This window comes from Podarcis cretensis, assembly GCF_951804945.1.
Source record: "Podarcis cretensis genome assembly, chromosome: Z".
NCBI classification, from domain to species: Eukaryota; Metazoa; Chordata; class Lepidosauria; order Squamata; family Lacertidae; genus Podarcis; species Podarcis cretensis.
Genome location: NC_137184.1, coordinates 3,671,226 through 3,688,737, shown reverse-complemented (window position 1 = coordinate 3,688,737; position 17,512 = coordinate 3,671,226). Strand labels below are relative to the sequence as shown.

Below are 17,512 nucleotides of genomic sequence, written 5' to 3'. Positions count from 1 at the left end.
AATTTGGCTGTCCTTCGAGGGACGTTAAAGACCGAATTATACTAAATAATTGCGCCGGGCGAGAGCTAGCGGATGCAGTGGAGGCCGAGAAGTAGGACTTTTTAGCGGCCTTCACTGCCATCTCGTAGGTTTTCATAAAAACCCTATAAGATGTTCTTGAAGCTCCGTCACGGGCACCCCGCCATACTCGCTCTAGCCGTCTGAGGTCCCGCTTCATTTTCCGGAGCTCCTCGGTAAACCAGGGAGCCCGGTTTCTGCGGGGCCGCAGAGGGCGCTTAGGTGCGATCTCATTGATGGCTGCCAGGAGCTGGGTATTCCAGCCCTCAAAAAGCTCAGTCAATGAGTCACCAGGGGGAGAAAGGTCCCGCAAGGCTTGACGGAATCTATCAGGGTCCATCAGCCTCCGCGGGCGAGCCCAAATTGGCTCGCCACCCAAGCAGGGTGGGGGTGGAACGTCAATCCTGGCTTTCAGAGCATAGTGATCAGACCATGGCACCTTCATCGAAGGAAACATGATCACATCTATACCGACGCCAAAGATCAAATCCAGCGTGTGGCCTGCTTGATGTGTGGGGCCCGAAACAAACTGGGAGAGCCCTAGTGTCGCCATGGAAGACACCAGGTCCAGAGCCTGTGAGGAGGGAGTGGCATCAGCATGGATGTTGAAGTCCCCCAATACCAATAGGTTAGGGAACTCCAAGGCCCAGCCGGTTACCGCCTCCAGCAGGCCTGACAGGGTGGCTGCTGGTGCGCTAGGTGGCCGGTACACCAGCCAGACAGCCAAGCTCACCTCGGAGCCCCACACTAGGCCAACACATTCAATGCCGGGGATCGATGGCGATGGTAGAGCCCTGAAAGAACAATCTTCCCGGATTAATAACGCCACCCCTCCCCCCCGGCCCGCAGTCCGCGACTGGTGAAGGATGGAGAAACCCGGGGGCGCCATCTCTCGTAAGGTAACAGTATCCCCTTCGCGCACCCAGGTCTCAGTCACACATGCCAGGTCAACCCCCTGCGAGGTGAAGAAATCTCGCAGGGTGGCGGTTTTGTTGCCTATAGACCTGGCATTGCACAACACCAATGACGGAGGTGAGTAATCCTTGCTCACCCTACCCTCGTCTCTCGGGATGGGGCGCAGATTGGAAGGGGTACGAGCATATCCGTATCTCGATCCCCTTCGCCTATGACATCTGCCCCCACCGCCATACCTCCCTCGCCCCTCCACAGTAGGAATCCCAAGCCTCATACTCGCCTCCATTTACAGAATATAAAAGCAAACAAACAAAAACAATTACACGAAAACAAAACCAATCCCCACCCCACTCCCCAACCACCCCACCCCAACCCAAAATAAATCAAAACAAAATAAAAGTACATGGATAAAAACCACCGCTTATGGTGGTACAACAAAGCAAAAAATAAAAACAGTTTAAAACATATAAGAACACTTCAAACAACCGCTGCAGCAGCACCAGTGTCCCCGAAGCTGCGGCGGTGGTGAGCGTGGGCCCCGCCCCCTGGCCTGATGGAGAGTGGGCCTGCAGGGGGAAGAGCCCTCCCCACAAACGCACGGCAAAGCGGCAGCAGCAATGTTCCGAGGCCTCCTTGGAGAATGGGCTTGCAGGGGGAGCGGTCCTCCCCAAGACTCACCGGCAAAGCGGCAGCAGCAGTGTTCCGGGCCTCCTTGGAGCAAACCAATAAGCCCTCCCCTTTGTATTATTCTCTGTATTGTTTATTTTTATGTACACAGCTTAGAAATGCTAGTGATTAAGCAGTGTATATATTTTTCCCAATTATTTTTATTGATTTTCCAAATTATTAAGCAGTATATGTAAGTCTGCTGGCACCCGCCCCCCCCCCCGCCCTCTTCATGGATGCTGTTTTAGCTACTGTGCCCCCACATGGGAGTGCTACCTAACTAGGCAAAAGTTGCCGCTGCTCATTGCGGGAGATTTAAGCACATGTTCAAAGCGTTCTCCGGTTTGACACACGTCCTGGGCTCTTCAGTTGCACTCCCACCCAACTTAATAATATACTTCTCCTACTCCTACTCCTACTCCCCCCATTCCATGAGTTCCTGAGTCAGATTTCCCTAGGATCCATACACAAATAATTAACTCACAAAAGGCAAGTATGGATACTTAAGGTTTTATTTTATTTTCAAAGCAGCCCAGGCATAAACCTAATCATCCTTGCTCATTCAAACCTCATTCTGGTTGATGGCAGAGGGATGAGTAGGTGAGGAAGAGGTGGAGAAACTCCCCAGTAGGACATTTGAGAGAAGGGAGCTGTGCTCCACTTGGAAGCTCTGCTCTAAGAATCAATTACATGCATGTTTTACAGAGCCCCACTAAGATCACTGGGGTTTATTCCCGGTTTATTCCCCGGAGAGCAATGGATGACAGTCTCTATGTAAAATGTTGGCGTTAAAGCACTGCTGTGCAGCCCAGAATGTTCCATCCCAAGCACAGGATGCTGGGATTTCATTTTAACACCCACACATTGTTAAAATTCTTCTAACTAGATTGCTAAAGAACACTGAAAACAAGCCTTTTATTGTGCTTAAAATGTCATGCTCCTAAAGGGGAAAAAAAATCCTTCTACAAACTAGGGGTGGGCAGATTCTTCAGATTCTCATTTTTCTGGTCTTAACATCAGTTATCCACATTTGCAGATTTTTCTTTATGCAAAGGAGAATTCCTCCTAATACACACATGCATGTATGCATGCATGCATGCAGTTTTATAGAACATGCAAATTTTTGCAAAGCAAATTTCCTCTAATATAATGCATTTTAGTGGGAGGGTTTGTATGTTGAATTTTGAAGGGTGGCTGTGCTTTGGTTCATATACTGTTTCAAAAACGGCGAAATGGGGTTTTCAGGAAGGGTTTTCCCACAGCCCTACCTGGAAACACCAGAGATTGTGCTTGGGACCTTTTGCATGTAAGGCAAATGCTCTGAGCCATAATCCTTCCCCAAAGAACGGCCCTACCATTAGGCAGAGGGAGATAGCTGGTACTTGGGCGGGGTGAGCAGCAGTGCCAAGGTAAGGGATAAGGTTGTATGTTCTTCTATAGGGAGACTTTTAGCCATCTCTCTTTAATGTTACAGCCTTAAAAAAAAAATGTTATCTGTTTTGGGGCCCCTTAGGGATGTGGGTGGCGCTGTGGGTTAAACCACAGAGCCTAGGTCTTGCCGATCAGAAGGTCGGCGGTTCAGATCCCCGCAACGGGGTGGCTCCCGTTGCTCGGTCCCTGCTCCTGCCAACCTAGCAGTTTGAAAGCACCTCAAAGTGCAAGTAGATAAATAGGTACCGCTCCGGTGGGAAGGTGAACGACGTTTCCGTGCGCTGCTCTGGTTCGCCAGAAGTGGCTTAGTCATGCTGGCCACATGACCCGGAAGCTGTATGCCGGCTCCCTCGGCCAATAAAGCGAAATGAGCGCTGCTGCCCCAGAGTCATCCGCGACTGGACCTAATGGTCAGGGCTCCCTTTACCTTTGCCTTTATCCACTCCCGAGAGCAGAGCATTTTTAGGCTAGTTATCTGATCAAACTCACCAGCTTCCTTAAGAAATTCCTTTACTGAGCTGCATTTCAAAGGGATGGCCACCACGGACTTGGACAGCTACTGCAACAAGGTCCCACAAGGTGGTGTTTGTGGTCAACCTCAGGTGGAAGACATTATTCGTTAACTGTTAGCCTGCTCCTCAAATAGAGATCCAAGAGACCACTTTCTGAAAACATTATTCACAAAAGCAAGCAGGTGAAACCCAGCATAAATTGTTTGGCTTCTTTTGAGTGACAATAGCTTTCTAATACAGAGTGCAGCACTGGCTGCAGAAAACAAAACAAAAAAAAATCAAGGAAAGAGTTAGATAAAACCACTATGAATTATTGTGGTGCTTCACAGGTTTAAATTTAAATCACCTTCTCTCTTACATCATGGATGTTGGCTTATATGATGGGTGCATATATGATCTGTGTTGTTTATTAGTACTGTTGCTGCAGGTTTGTCATGGCCTTTGGCTAGAACAATAAACTTCTATTGAATTGAATTGGTTAGAAAAATTAAGAGATGGGCCCCCAAATGCATGTCTGAGTGAGTCCCCCATATGAGAATGCTGGAGACTGCTGGAATTGACTGTCTCATTTCAGAGATGAAGAAATCAGCTCAAGAATCAGCCACTGGGTGTAGCTTCCAATTAAGTGTGCATGGGTTGCAGCCCCAGTGTGATCCATCATATAGTATGCTTTTTCACAAGCCAGCCCCATGGTGCTCAGTGGGGCTTAGTCTCAGTGGGGCTTGTGAATGCATTTAAGATTGCAGCCTAAAATGGATTAATTTTAGTCTTAAAACTGGTAACAGAGAAAAGGGAAAAAGACAAAGATGTAGCAGTATTTATTTCCATACAAATCATTACAAAACTTCCACCCTTGCTGGTTTGATGTGCAGTTCTTTACTTGGCAGCCAGCACATGCGAGTCAAGATGCATCTACAAACATTTAACCGGACCTGGCACAATAAATTTTGACCAAACTTAGCCAAAGGAAGAATGACTGAAAGAGTGCTGGCCAGTGTCAGATATCTCAGCCCAGAGGTCCAACGTGGAACTTCAAATCCAAACAAATGCCATCTTCAGTGTGCAATGCATTTTAAAGGTCTATGTCTTTTATCACGTCCTGCCTATGGGCTCCCCATAGGCACCTGATAGATCACTGTGCAAAACAGATGCTTGACCCATCTTGGACTCATCCAGCAGGGCTCTTCTTCAGTCTTTTTACAGGAAGTCTTGTGGAGCCAATTGGCCATAAACTAATAGTGCTGTTTGCCAGAAGCGGCTTAGTCCTGCTAGCCACATGACCTGGAAGCTGTACGCCGGCTCCCTCAGCCAATAAAGCGAGATGAGCGCCGCAACCCCAGAGTCGGCCACGACTGGACCTAATGGCCAGGGGTCCCTTTACCTTTACCTTTAGGACTAAAAAGGTAAAAGTACTTAGAATTAACAAATAAATAGAAATGGTCCAAGTGACCTGTTGTGATCTACATGGTAGTGAAATGAAGAAGGTTTAGTACCATGCCCAAAAACCTTAAAACCAGGGCTGTGATAAGTTTTTGCTTGAACCTAGACTAGCATTTGTCAGTCATCCCTGCTCAGCAATGTGACCTGGTAGTGACCTTCCAGAGTTTCAGGCAGCATTTTTCTCCCAGCCCTAACTTTCTGCATGCCAAGCAGGTGCTCTTATCACTGAGCTATGGCCTTTCCCTTAGTTGAAAATTCATAATATTCAGTATAAAGAAGGCAGTTTCCTATGTTCCATTCCGGACGTGCCTGATTCTCCTGGCCTCTTTCCTGACATCTAACCCACGAGGAAATCAGTTTACCCAAGTTAATCATGCGTAGCAATCCTGTCCTTGGGCCTGTTTGGAGGCCCCAGTCCAGTGCGTTAAGGTCAGGCCTAGATTTTCCATTCACTGCTGCTTTTCCTGCGTGTTGTTTATAGACCCTGCTGGTTTCCTGCCTCTCCCCCCTCCCCCTCCCCGGTCCTCCCTCCCTTGTCAATTAGAGCGTTTTCCTGATCGCTCTGAGTGCAGTGCAGGGGAAAACTAGGGCTTAAAAAAAAGCATTTAAATATCCAGGACACGTGACAGTTAAGAAGAGATGCCAGCTGCCACATTGTTCCTGGGAAGCAAGAAAGAGAGTTTATCTAGGGGGGTGGTGTGATCTTAGGTAAAGGTAAAGGTACCCCTGCCCGTACGGGCCAGTCTTGACAGACTCTGGGGTTGTGCGCCCATCTCACTTAAGAGGCCAGGGGCCAGCGCTGTCCGGAGACACTTCCGGGTCACGTGGCCAGCGTGACAAAGCTGCTCTGGCCAGAGCCAGAGCCAGAGCCGCACACGGAAACGCCGTTTACCTTCCCGCTGGTAAGCGGTCCCTATTTATCTACTTGCACCCGGAGGTGCTTTCGAACTGCTAGGTTGGCAGGCGCTGGGACCGAGCAGCGGGAGCGCACCCCGCCGCGGGGATTCGAACCGCCGACCTTTCGATCGGCAAGCCCTAGGCGCTGAGGCTTTAACCCACAGCGCCACCTGCGTCCCTATCGGTGTGATCTTAAGCACCTTCCAAAAAAATAATAAAAATGAATTGAAACACAACCGTTCTACCTTGGAGCAGCTAATTAGCTTCTGCACACACTTGCATACCTCTCTCAGTCCTCCTCCAGGTTTGCAAGAGACACATTTCATCCCCCCCCCCATTTTTTAATTCATTTTGTAACACAAATAAACAATACAAACAGAAATACAAACAATACAAACAAATTCTTGTCTTATCCTTATTTTTTCTAAACCTTGTTAGGTGAGTTTCCCCAAGTCCCCCCCCCAATCTGATTTTCATTTTACCTCATCTTTAGCAGTTTCATATATCATAATTTTAAACCATTTTTTTAATCACACTTTTACCATAAAAATCTTCACATTTTATCACTTACAAATAATACTATTTTAAAATACACTATCTTCTACTACTAACCCTACTGTTAGAAGTAGGGTAGCCCTTTCCCCAGTGCCACAGTCTCCCCTCTCCCAAAATTGCAAACCCAAGACTTTATGGAAGAGCAGAGCAACTTGGGCCTCTAAATCTAGGGGGGCCTCCCCAGCCCACCTGCCCCCCAGCAGGCAATCTCCCCTCTCCCAAAATTGCAAACCCAAGACTTCATGCAAGGGCAGGGCAACTCGGGCCCAGCAACTATGAGACAGGGCCAGCCAGTGGGGCCCAATTTGAAGCTCTGGGGCCCAACTTGAATTTTCTTTGTGGGGCCCCAGTTCACAGCCAAAGTCTGCAGAATCTTAGAGATATACCATAAATAAAATCCATCTAGATTGCCCTGGTTGGGGGGGGGGGGCTTAGGAACAGCATGTGGGGCCAAATTTGGCCAAATTTCTCCAATTGCCTTCAGGCCAGCCCCAATGAGACAAACAGGCCAATTGGACAAACAGGACAAACCCTACGCCAAAGGATAAATGGACATAAATCTGGATATCAGGAATCATTAGACAGAGAAACCAGTAGGAGAACACTTCAATCTCCCAGGACATTCTATACAAGATCTCAAAGTAGCTGTCTTATTTATTACAAAAGAATTTCAGAAATAGACTGGAAAGAGAAGTTGCTGAATTGCAACTTATTACCAAACTTAAAACCATGGAGAGACCTGGTCTGAATAGAGGCATTGGATTCTTGTCTCATTATACATGATAAAGCTGTTTTTAGTCATCTCACCCCTTGCTTTTTCCTGTAAGACCAACTGCAGTCATTAACAGTCGTCAACAGGTTTCCCACACCTATCAGCCAATCACCCATTCCCACCACCCTTCTGAGTAATACCCCTCCCCACCCTCTCACTATATATAAGGATCAACACAAACCAGAAATAAAAAAATAGAGGGAGGAATGGCAGTACTCCTCTAGCAGTTAATGCTGATGCAGGAACATCTAAACCAGCAGTGGAAGCTGAAGGGCGAGTACCAAAGTTGACAAGGGGAACAGATGCAAAAGCACCATTTGCAGCAGCTGAAAGAACAAAGTGTGACTGCTGGCTGGAGCTGAGGAGGAGCTACTCTTGGGGTGCTTCTGATTGACCCCTGGGAGGAGGAGAAAACAGAGATTCCCGAGAGCCTGCCAGAGGAACCAGGGGTTGCAGAGGTGCCAGAAGGAGAGGACCAGACATGGGTCCTTCTGCCATGTCTTCTATTCTCCAAAGGGACACAGACCCTGTGTGTGCCTGTGGCCCCATGCACTCTGGCCTCTGCTTGGCAGAGAGAGGGGCAGGCACCGGGCTTTTGTAACAGTTCACTTGGCACATGCTAACACGCTGCTTCCTTATTAAAGGTAAAGGTACCCCTGACCATTAGGTCCAGTTGCGGACAACTCTGGGGTTGTGGCTCTCATCTTGCTCTTTAGGCCGAGGGAGCCGGCGTTTGTCCGCAGACAGTTTTTCCAGGTCATGTGGCCAGCATGACTAAGCCGCTTCTGGAGAACCAGAGTAGTGCACGGAAACGCCGTTTACCTTCCCGCTGGAGTGGCACCTGTTTATCTACTTGCACTTTGACATGCTTTTGAACTGCTTGGTTGGCAGGAGCAGGGACCGAACAATGGGAGCTCACCCCATCACGGGGATTCGAACCGCTGACCTTCTGATCGGCAAGCCCTAGGCTCAGTGGTTTAGACCACAGCACCACCCGCATCCCAGCTTTGTTATTGGTACATTGCAACTTTCCAGTGCTTAGCCCAGGCGCAAAGTAGACCACGTCCCTACTCTCCTTTGCATTGAAGTGACCCCTACCCCAGGGTGGTGGAACACCTTGTATGCTAGCAAAAGCCCCTTCTTTTTCATCCAGAAACCACAAATGTCACCCTGTCCTTTTGACTTTATTGCAGGCATCCAAGTTACGCTGATCGAGGCTCCAACCTAAGGCCAGGACGGCGACATGAAAAACGACAAGGTGAGCCCCCTACCCCACTCCTGCCCCCTGCAGTCTCAGGAGAAATCTGTTTCCTCCTCATATTATTGATCTATGAATATGAATGTTGCATTGCTGTACTGCACCAGTGGCAGGGAATCTTTTTCAGCCTGTGTGGCCTCATTCCCTTCTGCACAAAGAGTTTCCAAGTGCCACATAGAATCATAGAACTGTAGAGCTGGGAGGGTCAACTAGTCCAACCCCTTGCAGTGATGGAATCTCACGCAGATCATACATGACAGGTGGCCATCAAACCTCTGCTTCAAAACCTCCAAGGAAGGAGAGTCCACCACCTCTTGTGGGAGTTTGTTTGTTCCACTGTCAAACAGCTCTTATCATCAGAAAGTCCTTCCTGATGTTCAGTTGGAATCTCCTTTCTTGTAACTGCAATCCACTGGTTTGAGTCCTACCCTCCAGAGCACGAGAAAACAAGCTTGCTCTATCCTCCGTGCGACAGCCCTTGAGATATGGGAAGATGGATATCATCATTTCCTCTCAGTCTCCTCTTTTCCAAGTTCAGCATACCCAGCTCCCTCAACCGTTCATGAGGCTTGGTTTCCAGGACTGTACAGAGGCAAAAATGAGGAAAGGAAAGAACATAAAGAGGACCTTTCTACTGTAAGTTTTCATATACACCAGGGGTCAGCAAACTTTTTCAGCAGGGGGCCAGTGCACTGTCCCTCAGACCTTGTGGGGGGCCAGACTATATTGGCGGGGGGGGGGGGGGAGGATGAACGAATTCCCACAAATAACCCAGAGATGTATTTTAAATAAAAGCACACATTCTACTCATGTAAAAACACACTGATTTCTGGACCATCTGCGGGCTGGAGTTAGAAGGCGATTGGGCCAGATCCGGCCCCCGGCCTTTAGTTTGCCTACCCATGATAACACATTCACATGTCCCTCGTCTCCCTCCCTCTAGATAAGCAAAAGTTTTATTAGTGTTCAAGGAACACATTCCATACAGGCAAAAGCACCTGGGCCATGTCGCAGGGCCAGTGATAGGCATGGCTTGGGAAAGTGTGTGGCCTAGGGAGAGGTTCAAGGACCAGATAGAGAGGCCTGGATGGGCACATTTAGCTTCTGCCCAAACTTTGGGAATTGCTTTGGGAGTGGCATGCTTCCTGCACCAAGCCAGGAATTCATAGTGGTCTCCTATGGGCAGGCTGCATTGACAGTTATGCAAAAGCTGCTGCTTCTCATTGCGAGGGTAAATGAACGTTAAATGTTAAGAGCCACATAAAGCACTTCTGGTTTTCTGGGTTTGCTGCGCGGTTCAATCTGTTTATTCTCTTGCGGCTGTTCACCACCACATCCACTGTTCACCCCCCTCTCTCCCTGCCCAGCAGTTCCATTAGTTCCTTATTCAGATTTCCCCAGGATCACAACACTAAATAATTTGCTCACAAAAGGCAATCACGAAGCACTTAAGTTTGTTTGTTTTTCCAAAAGCAAGCTTTGCATAAATTTGTGCTTGCTGAGAGCTGTGGTCCAAAACCGGTTGATGAAAGTTGCTCTAGTAGGATGGGAAAGGGAAGGGGGAAATGTCTGGCCCCCTCCAGACTGATGTGCAGGTTGTCTTTTGGGGGGGGGGTGAATTCTGTGATCATTTTATGGAGGATAAGGCTATCACTGGTCACTAGCTGGCTACATTCTCCCTCCACTGAATACTAATGGATGGGAATCACAGATGGGAGGATGCACTTTTGCTCAGGTCCTGCAGGGCTGCTGACTGGCCACTGTAAGAGCAGGATCAGGATGCTGGAGTAGATGGACCCTTTGGCCTGATCCAGCAGGGCTCTTCACAGACGCAATAATTGTGCATTAACAGTGAATTCAGGCGTGGCCCACCCATGACGTAGACTGAAGCAGCCACATCAGGCAGAGCCCCACCCTTGCTGCTGCTAAAGGTAAAGGGTAAAGGGACCCCTGACCATTAGGTCCAGTCGTGGCTGACTCTGGGGTTGCGGCGCTCATCTCGCTTTATTGGCCGAGGGAGCCGGTGTCCAGCTTCCGGGTCATGTGGCCAGCATGACTAAGCCGCTTCTGGCGAACCAGAGCAGCACATGGAAACGCTGTTTACCTCCCTGCTGCAGTGGTACCTATTTATCTACTTGCACTTTGACATGCTTTCGAACTGCTAGGTTGGCAGGAGCAGGGACTGAGCAACAGGAGTCGTCGTGGGGATTCAAACCGCCAACCTTCTGATCAGCAAGCCCTAGGCTCTGTGGTTTAACCCACAGCACCACCCGCGTCCCAGCTGCTGCTGCTGCTCAACCCTAATTCGCAAGGCTTCGGCGGCAGCTTTGTGGGGAAGAAGCACTTTCCTGTTTTACCTCAGGTGATGAAGTGGGACAGGCCGCCCCTGAGTGGATGTATCCTGGACCCTCTGCACCCAGGATCAAGCAGATCTCCCGCTTCCCATGACTTGGAACCTGTATATTTTTCTGCCACGTTAGGCTCTTGGCTCCTGCTCTGCTTGTGAACAACTACTGTTCCTGAATCCCTTTTTACGCAGGCTACTGCCAAGCTAGAAAGGTGCCCCGTGTGAACAGATGCCCTGGAGAGCAACCTGGCTCTTCTGACCATTTGCCCCCTCGTCCGCTCTTTGTGTCTGCAGGGCCAGCGTGCAGTTGTCTTTGTGGTTCTGTTTGGCCTGGTCATGCTGCTGATCATCTACAATGGCAGGAGCGAAGTCTTCCACTACACTGCGGTGAAAGTGAAGCCCCCGTTGCCTTCCAGCCTCAAAAAATGGGGGGTGAAGAACGGGTACCTGCCAGTCTCTGGAAACAAGGTATGGGAAGCGCGTGAACTTTCAGCTGCCGTTGTTTTGCAGGTCATAGAATCTCAGATCTCCCCAAATCTCAGCCCCTCACTGGCTTTGCTGCACACTCAGGTGTTTTCTGACTAACTAGAAAGTGTCCTTGAACTCTTGGAAGAAAAAGGACTGTGTAAACAACTAAGATAAAATTTACATTCATTGCCCCTCCCACTTTTGCCTCTGGTCCTGCCCACCACTGACATGTGTCCGTTGAGCGGCTGCCCAGAAGTCAGTGTAGCCCTCAGACTGAAAGAGGTTCCCTACCTCTGTTTATTATTACATTTACATCACAAAAAATTACATTCTCCAAAACCCCTAAAGGCGTGCTATAGAAACTTCCCCAGCCCCGTTTTATCGTCACAACAACCATGTGAGGTTGGTTAGGCTGAGTTACTGGTCCAAGGTCTCCCAGTGGGCTTTGTGGCTGTAGATTAATCATAGGGGGTCCTGGAAAGGGGAGTGGGCGGGGAGGGATCTTGAGAAATTCCATAATTTCTGGCACGTCACCAGCCACTGTACCCTGGTTCTATTAATAACAACAACAACAACAATTTATTATTTATACCCTGCCCATCTGGCTGGGTTTCCTCAGCCACTCTGGGCGGCTTCCAACAGAATATTAAAATACAAAAACCTATTAAACATTAAAAGCTTCTGTCAGGGGTTCAGGAGCAGAGGCACAGGGAAGAGAGGAGATGGAGAGCGAAGGGGAAGAATCCGAGGGGAGCGTAGGAGAAGAGGACAGTGGACCGAGGGATTCCATGAGCCTCTCCAGCGAATCGGAAGATTCACAGAAGGGGGCGCCAGTGGCCAGGGGTAGGGGGTTCCCAAGGGGAATGCCCCAGGAGCAAGGGGGCAGCAGGGACTCCCAGAGCAGTAGTTGGAAATCAGGACCAGCTTCCCCACCAGAGCAGAGTGGGGGGGAAGAGTCCCAAGGATCAGGGCCAGTGCATCCCCCACCAGGGAGAGAAGATAAGGCAGGGCTGACCACACCTCCATCGGAGAGTCAGACAACGGAGGGGAGGTCAGATCCGGCCAGTATCCAGGAAGAGGGAAGCAGTGACAGAAGTAGTGTAACGGTTAGGAGGAAGGTCACTGGGTTGGCGCGAGAGGCAAGTTCAAATGTACAGGAGCACGGGACAGCAGAGAATGAGGATTGGGAACCGGGTCCTAAAGCCCGCCGGGGGGAGGGGGAGGAGCTAAGCGACTCAGCGTCAGAAGAGTCCAGAAAGGGCAATGCCCCAGCGGGCAGGAGGACCCAGAGGAGAAGAGAGCAGCGTAAAAGGTGGAGCAGGGCTAGGATCTTAAACTGGTGTCATAGGGGAGGAGACTCAGACGGTACTTCGCCGGTCTAGGCTTTAAGACGTAGAGCTGCGCGCTACGGCTTTGAAATGGAAACTGAACCTCAATAAAGACTTTTGTACATAACTACAGCCTAGCGTTGGTCCTCTGTGAGCTGGGACCTAGAGGCAGCTCTGACAGCTTCCTTAAAGAGGGCTGCCTTCAGATGTGTAATGAATGTATGGGGGTTGCTCGTGCGTAAGTTGCCACCACGCCTGGCTAGGTACCCTGGTTAAACCTTTCCTGACTGGACAGCCCTTCACTTCGTGGCTGTTCAGTCGCTAGCAGAATCCGTCAGTGGGCGTTTCTTAAACTTCTTCCAGCACAAAAGCTCTTTGACGCCAAGTCTACGCCTACTTTCCCTGCGCGGAAGTCTTCTGCGCAGGGTGGGTGTGGGCAGAGGAGGACCTGTGCTCTCCCCGCTGGTCTCCAGCGAAGAGTCCTGGAGACCCCTCTCCGATTCCCCCAACCGCCCCCCTTTATCCCTGGTGTTACGCTGATTTCCTTCCCCAGCCGATGAGTTCCCTCTCTCCCTGCTTGGCCCTTCTCCAGCATCGCTTGGGAGCCCTACCTCCACTTCTGGCTCCGATGTCAGTTCCCTGACAAGATGTCTTCTAAAAGTCTGGTAGTTGTTGTTCTCTTTGACATTTGGTGGGGGGGCGTTCCACAGGGTGGGTGCCACTACCGAGAAGGCCCTCTGCCTGGTTCCCTGTAACTTGGCTTCTCACAGTGAGAGAACTGCCAGAAGGCCCTTGGCGCTGGACCTCAGTGTCCAGGCAGAATGATGGGGGTGGAGACGCTCCTTCAGGTATTCTGGACCGAGGCCGTACAAGCCAGAAGGATGGAATAATGGGTAAGGAAATCTTGCCTTTAAGAATTATCTTGGCAGCTGTTGGTAACAAGCAGCCACAGAATGGCAGAGGAGTGATTCTGAAGCGGCTGTATGGGAAATTGATTCTCAACTTCTGCTGATTTGTTCTCGATGATTTTTTCTTTTAAATAGAGTTTTAGAGGTTAGCTGTTTTAGACGTTTTATCTGCCAATTTCATCTTGAATAATACCAACATTGTATTATTTTACTGGCCTTAGGTGTTGTTAGCAGTCTTTGAGAAGATGTTTTTAAATGAAGCAATGTTTTTAAATGAAGACATTAAATGAAGAAATGGGGGGGGGGGAATGACAACACAAAAAGTAAAAAAAAAAACTGTGGAGAACACGAATGCTATTCAGAATGGTTCAAAACCTGCCACCGCAGAACTGAAAAAACAAGAAGACTTATGGCACCTTGGGAGACTTGACAAATTGTATTATTGCATAAGCTTTCATGGACTAGGGCCATTTCCTATAATGGAGTATGGTCCTCAGTTGTTATGTATATATGGTTCTCAGAAATTGTCTGATCCTGGAGGTTGCCGATAGAGAGAGGAAGAAAAGATTCTATCAGTGTGTTCCATGCCATGCATAATTGCATATACTTCTAATATGAGAACCCATTTTACTCACCATTTTCCAAGGCTAACACACACATCCTGCCCCCAAAGAAAAATCCCTTTCTTCATAATAGTTCTCTTACAGTTCTGCAATATCCTTTTTGAGGTCAGGTTATCAGAATTTTCCCTTGCGCTCTGCCTTTCATCACGGTGTTCCGTTGCACCAGAAGCGGTTTAGTCATGGGGGTCCTTTACCTTTTTTTATCAGAACTTGTATACAGTATTCCACACTTGATTGCATCATGGTCTCATGGTCCGTAGGTGGCTGCTGAATTCTGAACAGTTTTGCTTTGGATGATAGAACTGCATGTTTTTGAATGTTCTGTCTGAAAATACAAAACAGCCTGCCTGCACATAAAAACTCCCCTAGCGTATCAAGGAGAAAGGTCCTTTTCCCTGACATGCTAGTTTTCTGTGTTCAATGAGTTTGTTGTTGTTTTTAACATAGAGGAGCACTGAAAACATGACCCCCCCCCCCTTTGCTAGCAGGGCGAAGTGCCACACAATTCAGCACTGGAGCCAACTTCAGGGGGCCGTGGGTGCTTTGGCATCCCCAATAATATATTTGTGAGCCCCCACAAAGTCGATGAGTAAAGTTGAAGCCCTTCATTGTGCACCCACAACCTGTGGTGCCAGATGGCATCTATGCAGTGCACAAAGGACTGTACCACCTGACATACAAATCAAGCAACAGAGTCGGTTGCTGTTATTGTTGTTGGTATTTATTCGTTTAGTTGTGTCCGACTCTTCATGACCCCATGGACCAGAGCACGCCACTGCCTCCTCCAGTTTGGTCAAACTCATGCTGGTATCTTCGAGAACACTGTCCCACCATCTCGTCCTCTGTCATCCCCTTCTCCTTGTGCCCTCCATCTTTCCCAACATCAGGGTCTTTTCCAGGGAGTCTTCTCTTCTCATGAGGTGGCCAAAATATTGGAGCCTCAGCTTCAGGATCTGTCCTTCCAGTGAGCACTCAGGGCTGATTTCCTTAAGAATGGATAGGTTTGATCTTCTTGCAGTCCATGGGACTCTCAAGAGTCTCTTCCAGCACCATAATTCAAAAGCATCAATTCTTCAGCAATCAGCCTTCTTTATGGTCCAGCTCTCACTTCCATACATAGACGTAATAGTGTAAGTGTAGCATCCTGTTCTCACAGTAGCTGAATAGATGGATGCCTGTGGGAAAGCAGGAAGCAGGACTCAAGCACAGGTGCCCTCTCTCCCCTCATGTGGTTTGAAGCCACTGGGATTCAAAAGCACTGCTGCCTCGAACTGTGGAAGTAGAGCAGCACCATCATGACTTGTCACCATTGGAAGCCTTCACCTCCATGGATTTATCTAATCCTCTTTGATAGCCATCTAATTTGTTGGCCATCGGTGCTTCTGGTGGGAGGGAGTTCCATAGTTTAACTAAGCGCTGTGTGAAGAAAGACTTCCTTTTATCTGTCCTGAATCTTCCAACATTCAACTTCATTGGAGATCCTTGAGTTCTGGTGTTATGAGAGAAGGAGAAAAACCTTTCTCTATCCACTTTCTCCATACATTTCCCGCCCCGACCTGGCCACAGTGATTCATGTGACGGTCACCTCCAGGCTTGACTACTGTAATTCGCTCTATGCGGGGATGCCCTTGAAGCTGTTCCAGAAACTCCAGCGGGTGCAGAATGCTGCAGCGAGGCTCCTCACGGGGTCTCTGCCATGGGAGCATATTCACCCAGTGCTTTTCGAGCTGCACTGGCTCCCGGTGGAGTACAGGGTCAGATTTAAGGTGCTGCTTTTGACCTTTAAAGCCCTATGCGGCCTAGGACCCTCGTACTTACGGGACCGCCTCTCCCGGTATGCCCCACGGAGAGCCTCAAGGTCCATAAACAGCAATACCCTAGAGGTCCCGGGCCCTAAGGAAGTCAGATTAGCCTCAACCAGAGCCAGGGCCTTCTCAACACTGGCTCCAGCCTGGTGGAACGCTCTGTCTCATGAGACCAGGGCCCTGCAGGATCTGATCTCTTTCTGCAGGGCCTGTAAGACAGAGTTGTTCTGCTTGGCCTTTGGCTTGGAATCAACTTGATCCCCTCCCCCTCTTTCTTTTTTCTTTCTCCTTCTGTGATAGAACTCCTATTTGGGGACTTCCTTGGCTTTTTTCTGGCCCACGTAGGACCAGTCTGGATAGCTGGCCTTGGTGAAGATTTGACGTTTTCATCCCCCAAAAAGTTTTTGATTTGAGTTCCTACTGTAATGAGGCAACATTTTAATGTTGTATTTTAATCTTGCTTTTAAGTTGTATTTCAATTAATTGTTTTTATACCAGTGTTAGCCACCCTGAGCTCAGTCTTGGCTGGGGAGGGTGGGGTATAAATAAAATTTAATAATAATAATAATACTCTTATCCCCGCCCCCCCCAGACTTTGGATCATCACTGCAGCCAATGCGTGATCGTCACCAGTTCCAGTCACCTGCTGGGGAGCAAGCTGGGGGCAGCAATCGACCAGTCGGAGTGCACAATTCGCATGAACGATGCTCCCACGACAGCCTATGAAGCCGATGTTGGTAACAAGACGACCTTCAGGGTGGTGGCCCATTCAAGTATCTTCCGGGTCCTGAAGAGACCACAGGAGTTTGTCAACAAGACTCCGGACACCATCTTAATCTTTTGGGGGCCACCAGTCAAGATGCAGAAGAGCTTGCTGAAGGTCATCCAGCGCGTCAGCATGTCATTCCCCAACATGACGGCCTTCGTAGCTTCCCCCAGGCGCATGAAACAGTTTGATGACTTGTTCAAAAAAGAGACAGGGAAGGACAGGTAAATTCACCTGCAATTGTCCCTCCAGCATAGTTTCTGCAGCTCCTCTTCCAGGCAAGCCCTGCTGTGGGGAGGGAGGAAAGATAGGTTGACTGTATCTTTTCCTTTTAACTTACAAGAGGGAGGTGTCTGCAGGTTCTGGGGAATCCCAAGATTTGCAGAAGTAGAAGGAAAATGGTGTTAATAGGTTAATAGGCGGGTCGGGGGGGCTAAATCCTAGAAATAAAGAAATGCTAGGATATTGATTAATTGGGATATGGATTAAAGTATGGGGTGGGACGCGGGTGGCGCTGTGGGTTAAACCACTGAGCCTAGGGCTTGCTGATCAGAAGGTCGGCGGTTTGAATCCTGGCGACAGGGTGAGCTCCCGTTGCTCGGTCCCTGCTCCTGCCAACCTAGCAGTTTGAAAGCATGTCAAACTGCAAGTAGATGAATTGGTACCACTCCGGCGGGAAGGTAATGGTGTTTCTGTGCACTGCTTTGGTTCACCAGAAGCTTAGTCATGCTGGCCACATGACCCAGAAGCTGTATGCCGGCTCC

The 17,512-nt window shown here is 49.1% G+C and overlaps 1 protein-coding gene across 7 annotated transcripts in view; it reads left to right on the top strand.

Moving 5' to 3' along the window:
• The window catches only part of ST6GALNAC6 (ST6 N-acetylgalactosaminide alpha-2,6-sialyltransferase 6), a 32,381-nt gene that overhangs the window by 5,622 nt on the left and 9,247 nt on the right, over window positions 1-17,512 (top strand). For 4 of the 7 annotated variants that reach the window (XM_079962244.1, XM_079962243.1, XM_079962241.1 and 1 more), the window contains 3 exons: window positions 8,439-8,503; window positions 11,145-11,318; window positions 16,575-16,972. In XM_079962244.1, coding sequence (XP_079818370.1) covers window positions 8,489-8,503; window positions 11,145-11,318; window positions 16,575-16,972 — 587 coding nt within the window. In that variant the 5' untranslated portion in view covers window positions 8,439-8,488. Of the gene's footprint in view, window positions 1-8,438; window positions 8,504-11,042; window positions 11,319-16,574; window positions 16,973-17,512 lie in introns of all 7 variants that reach the window. The other 3 variants (XM_079962247.1, XM_079962246.1, XM_079962245.1) reach the window with 2 other exon arrangements.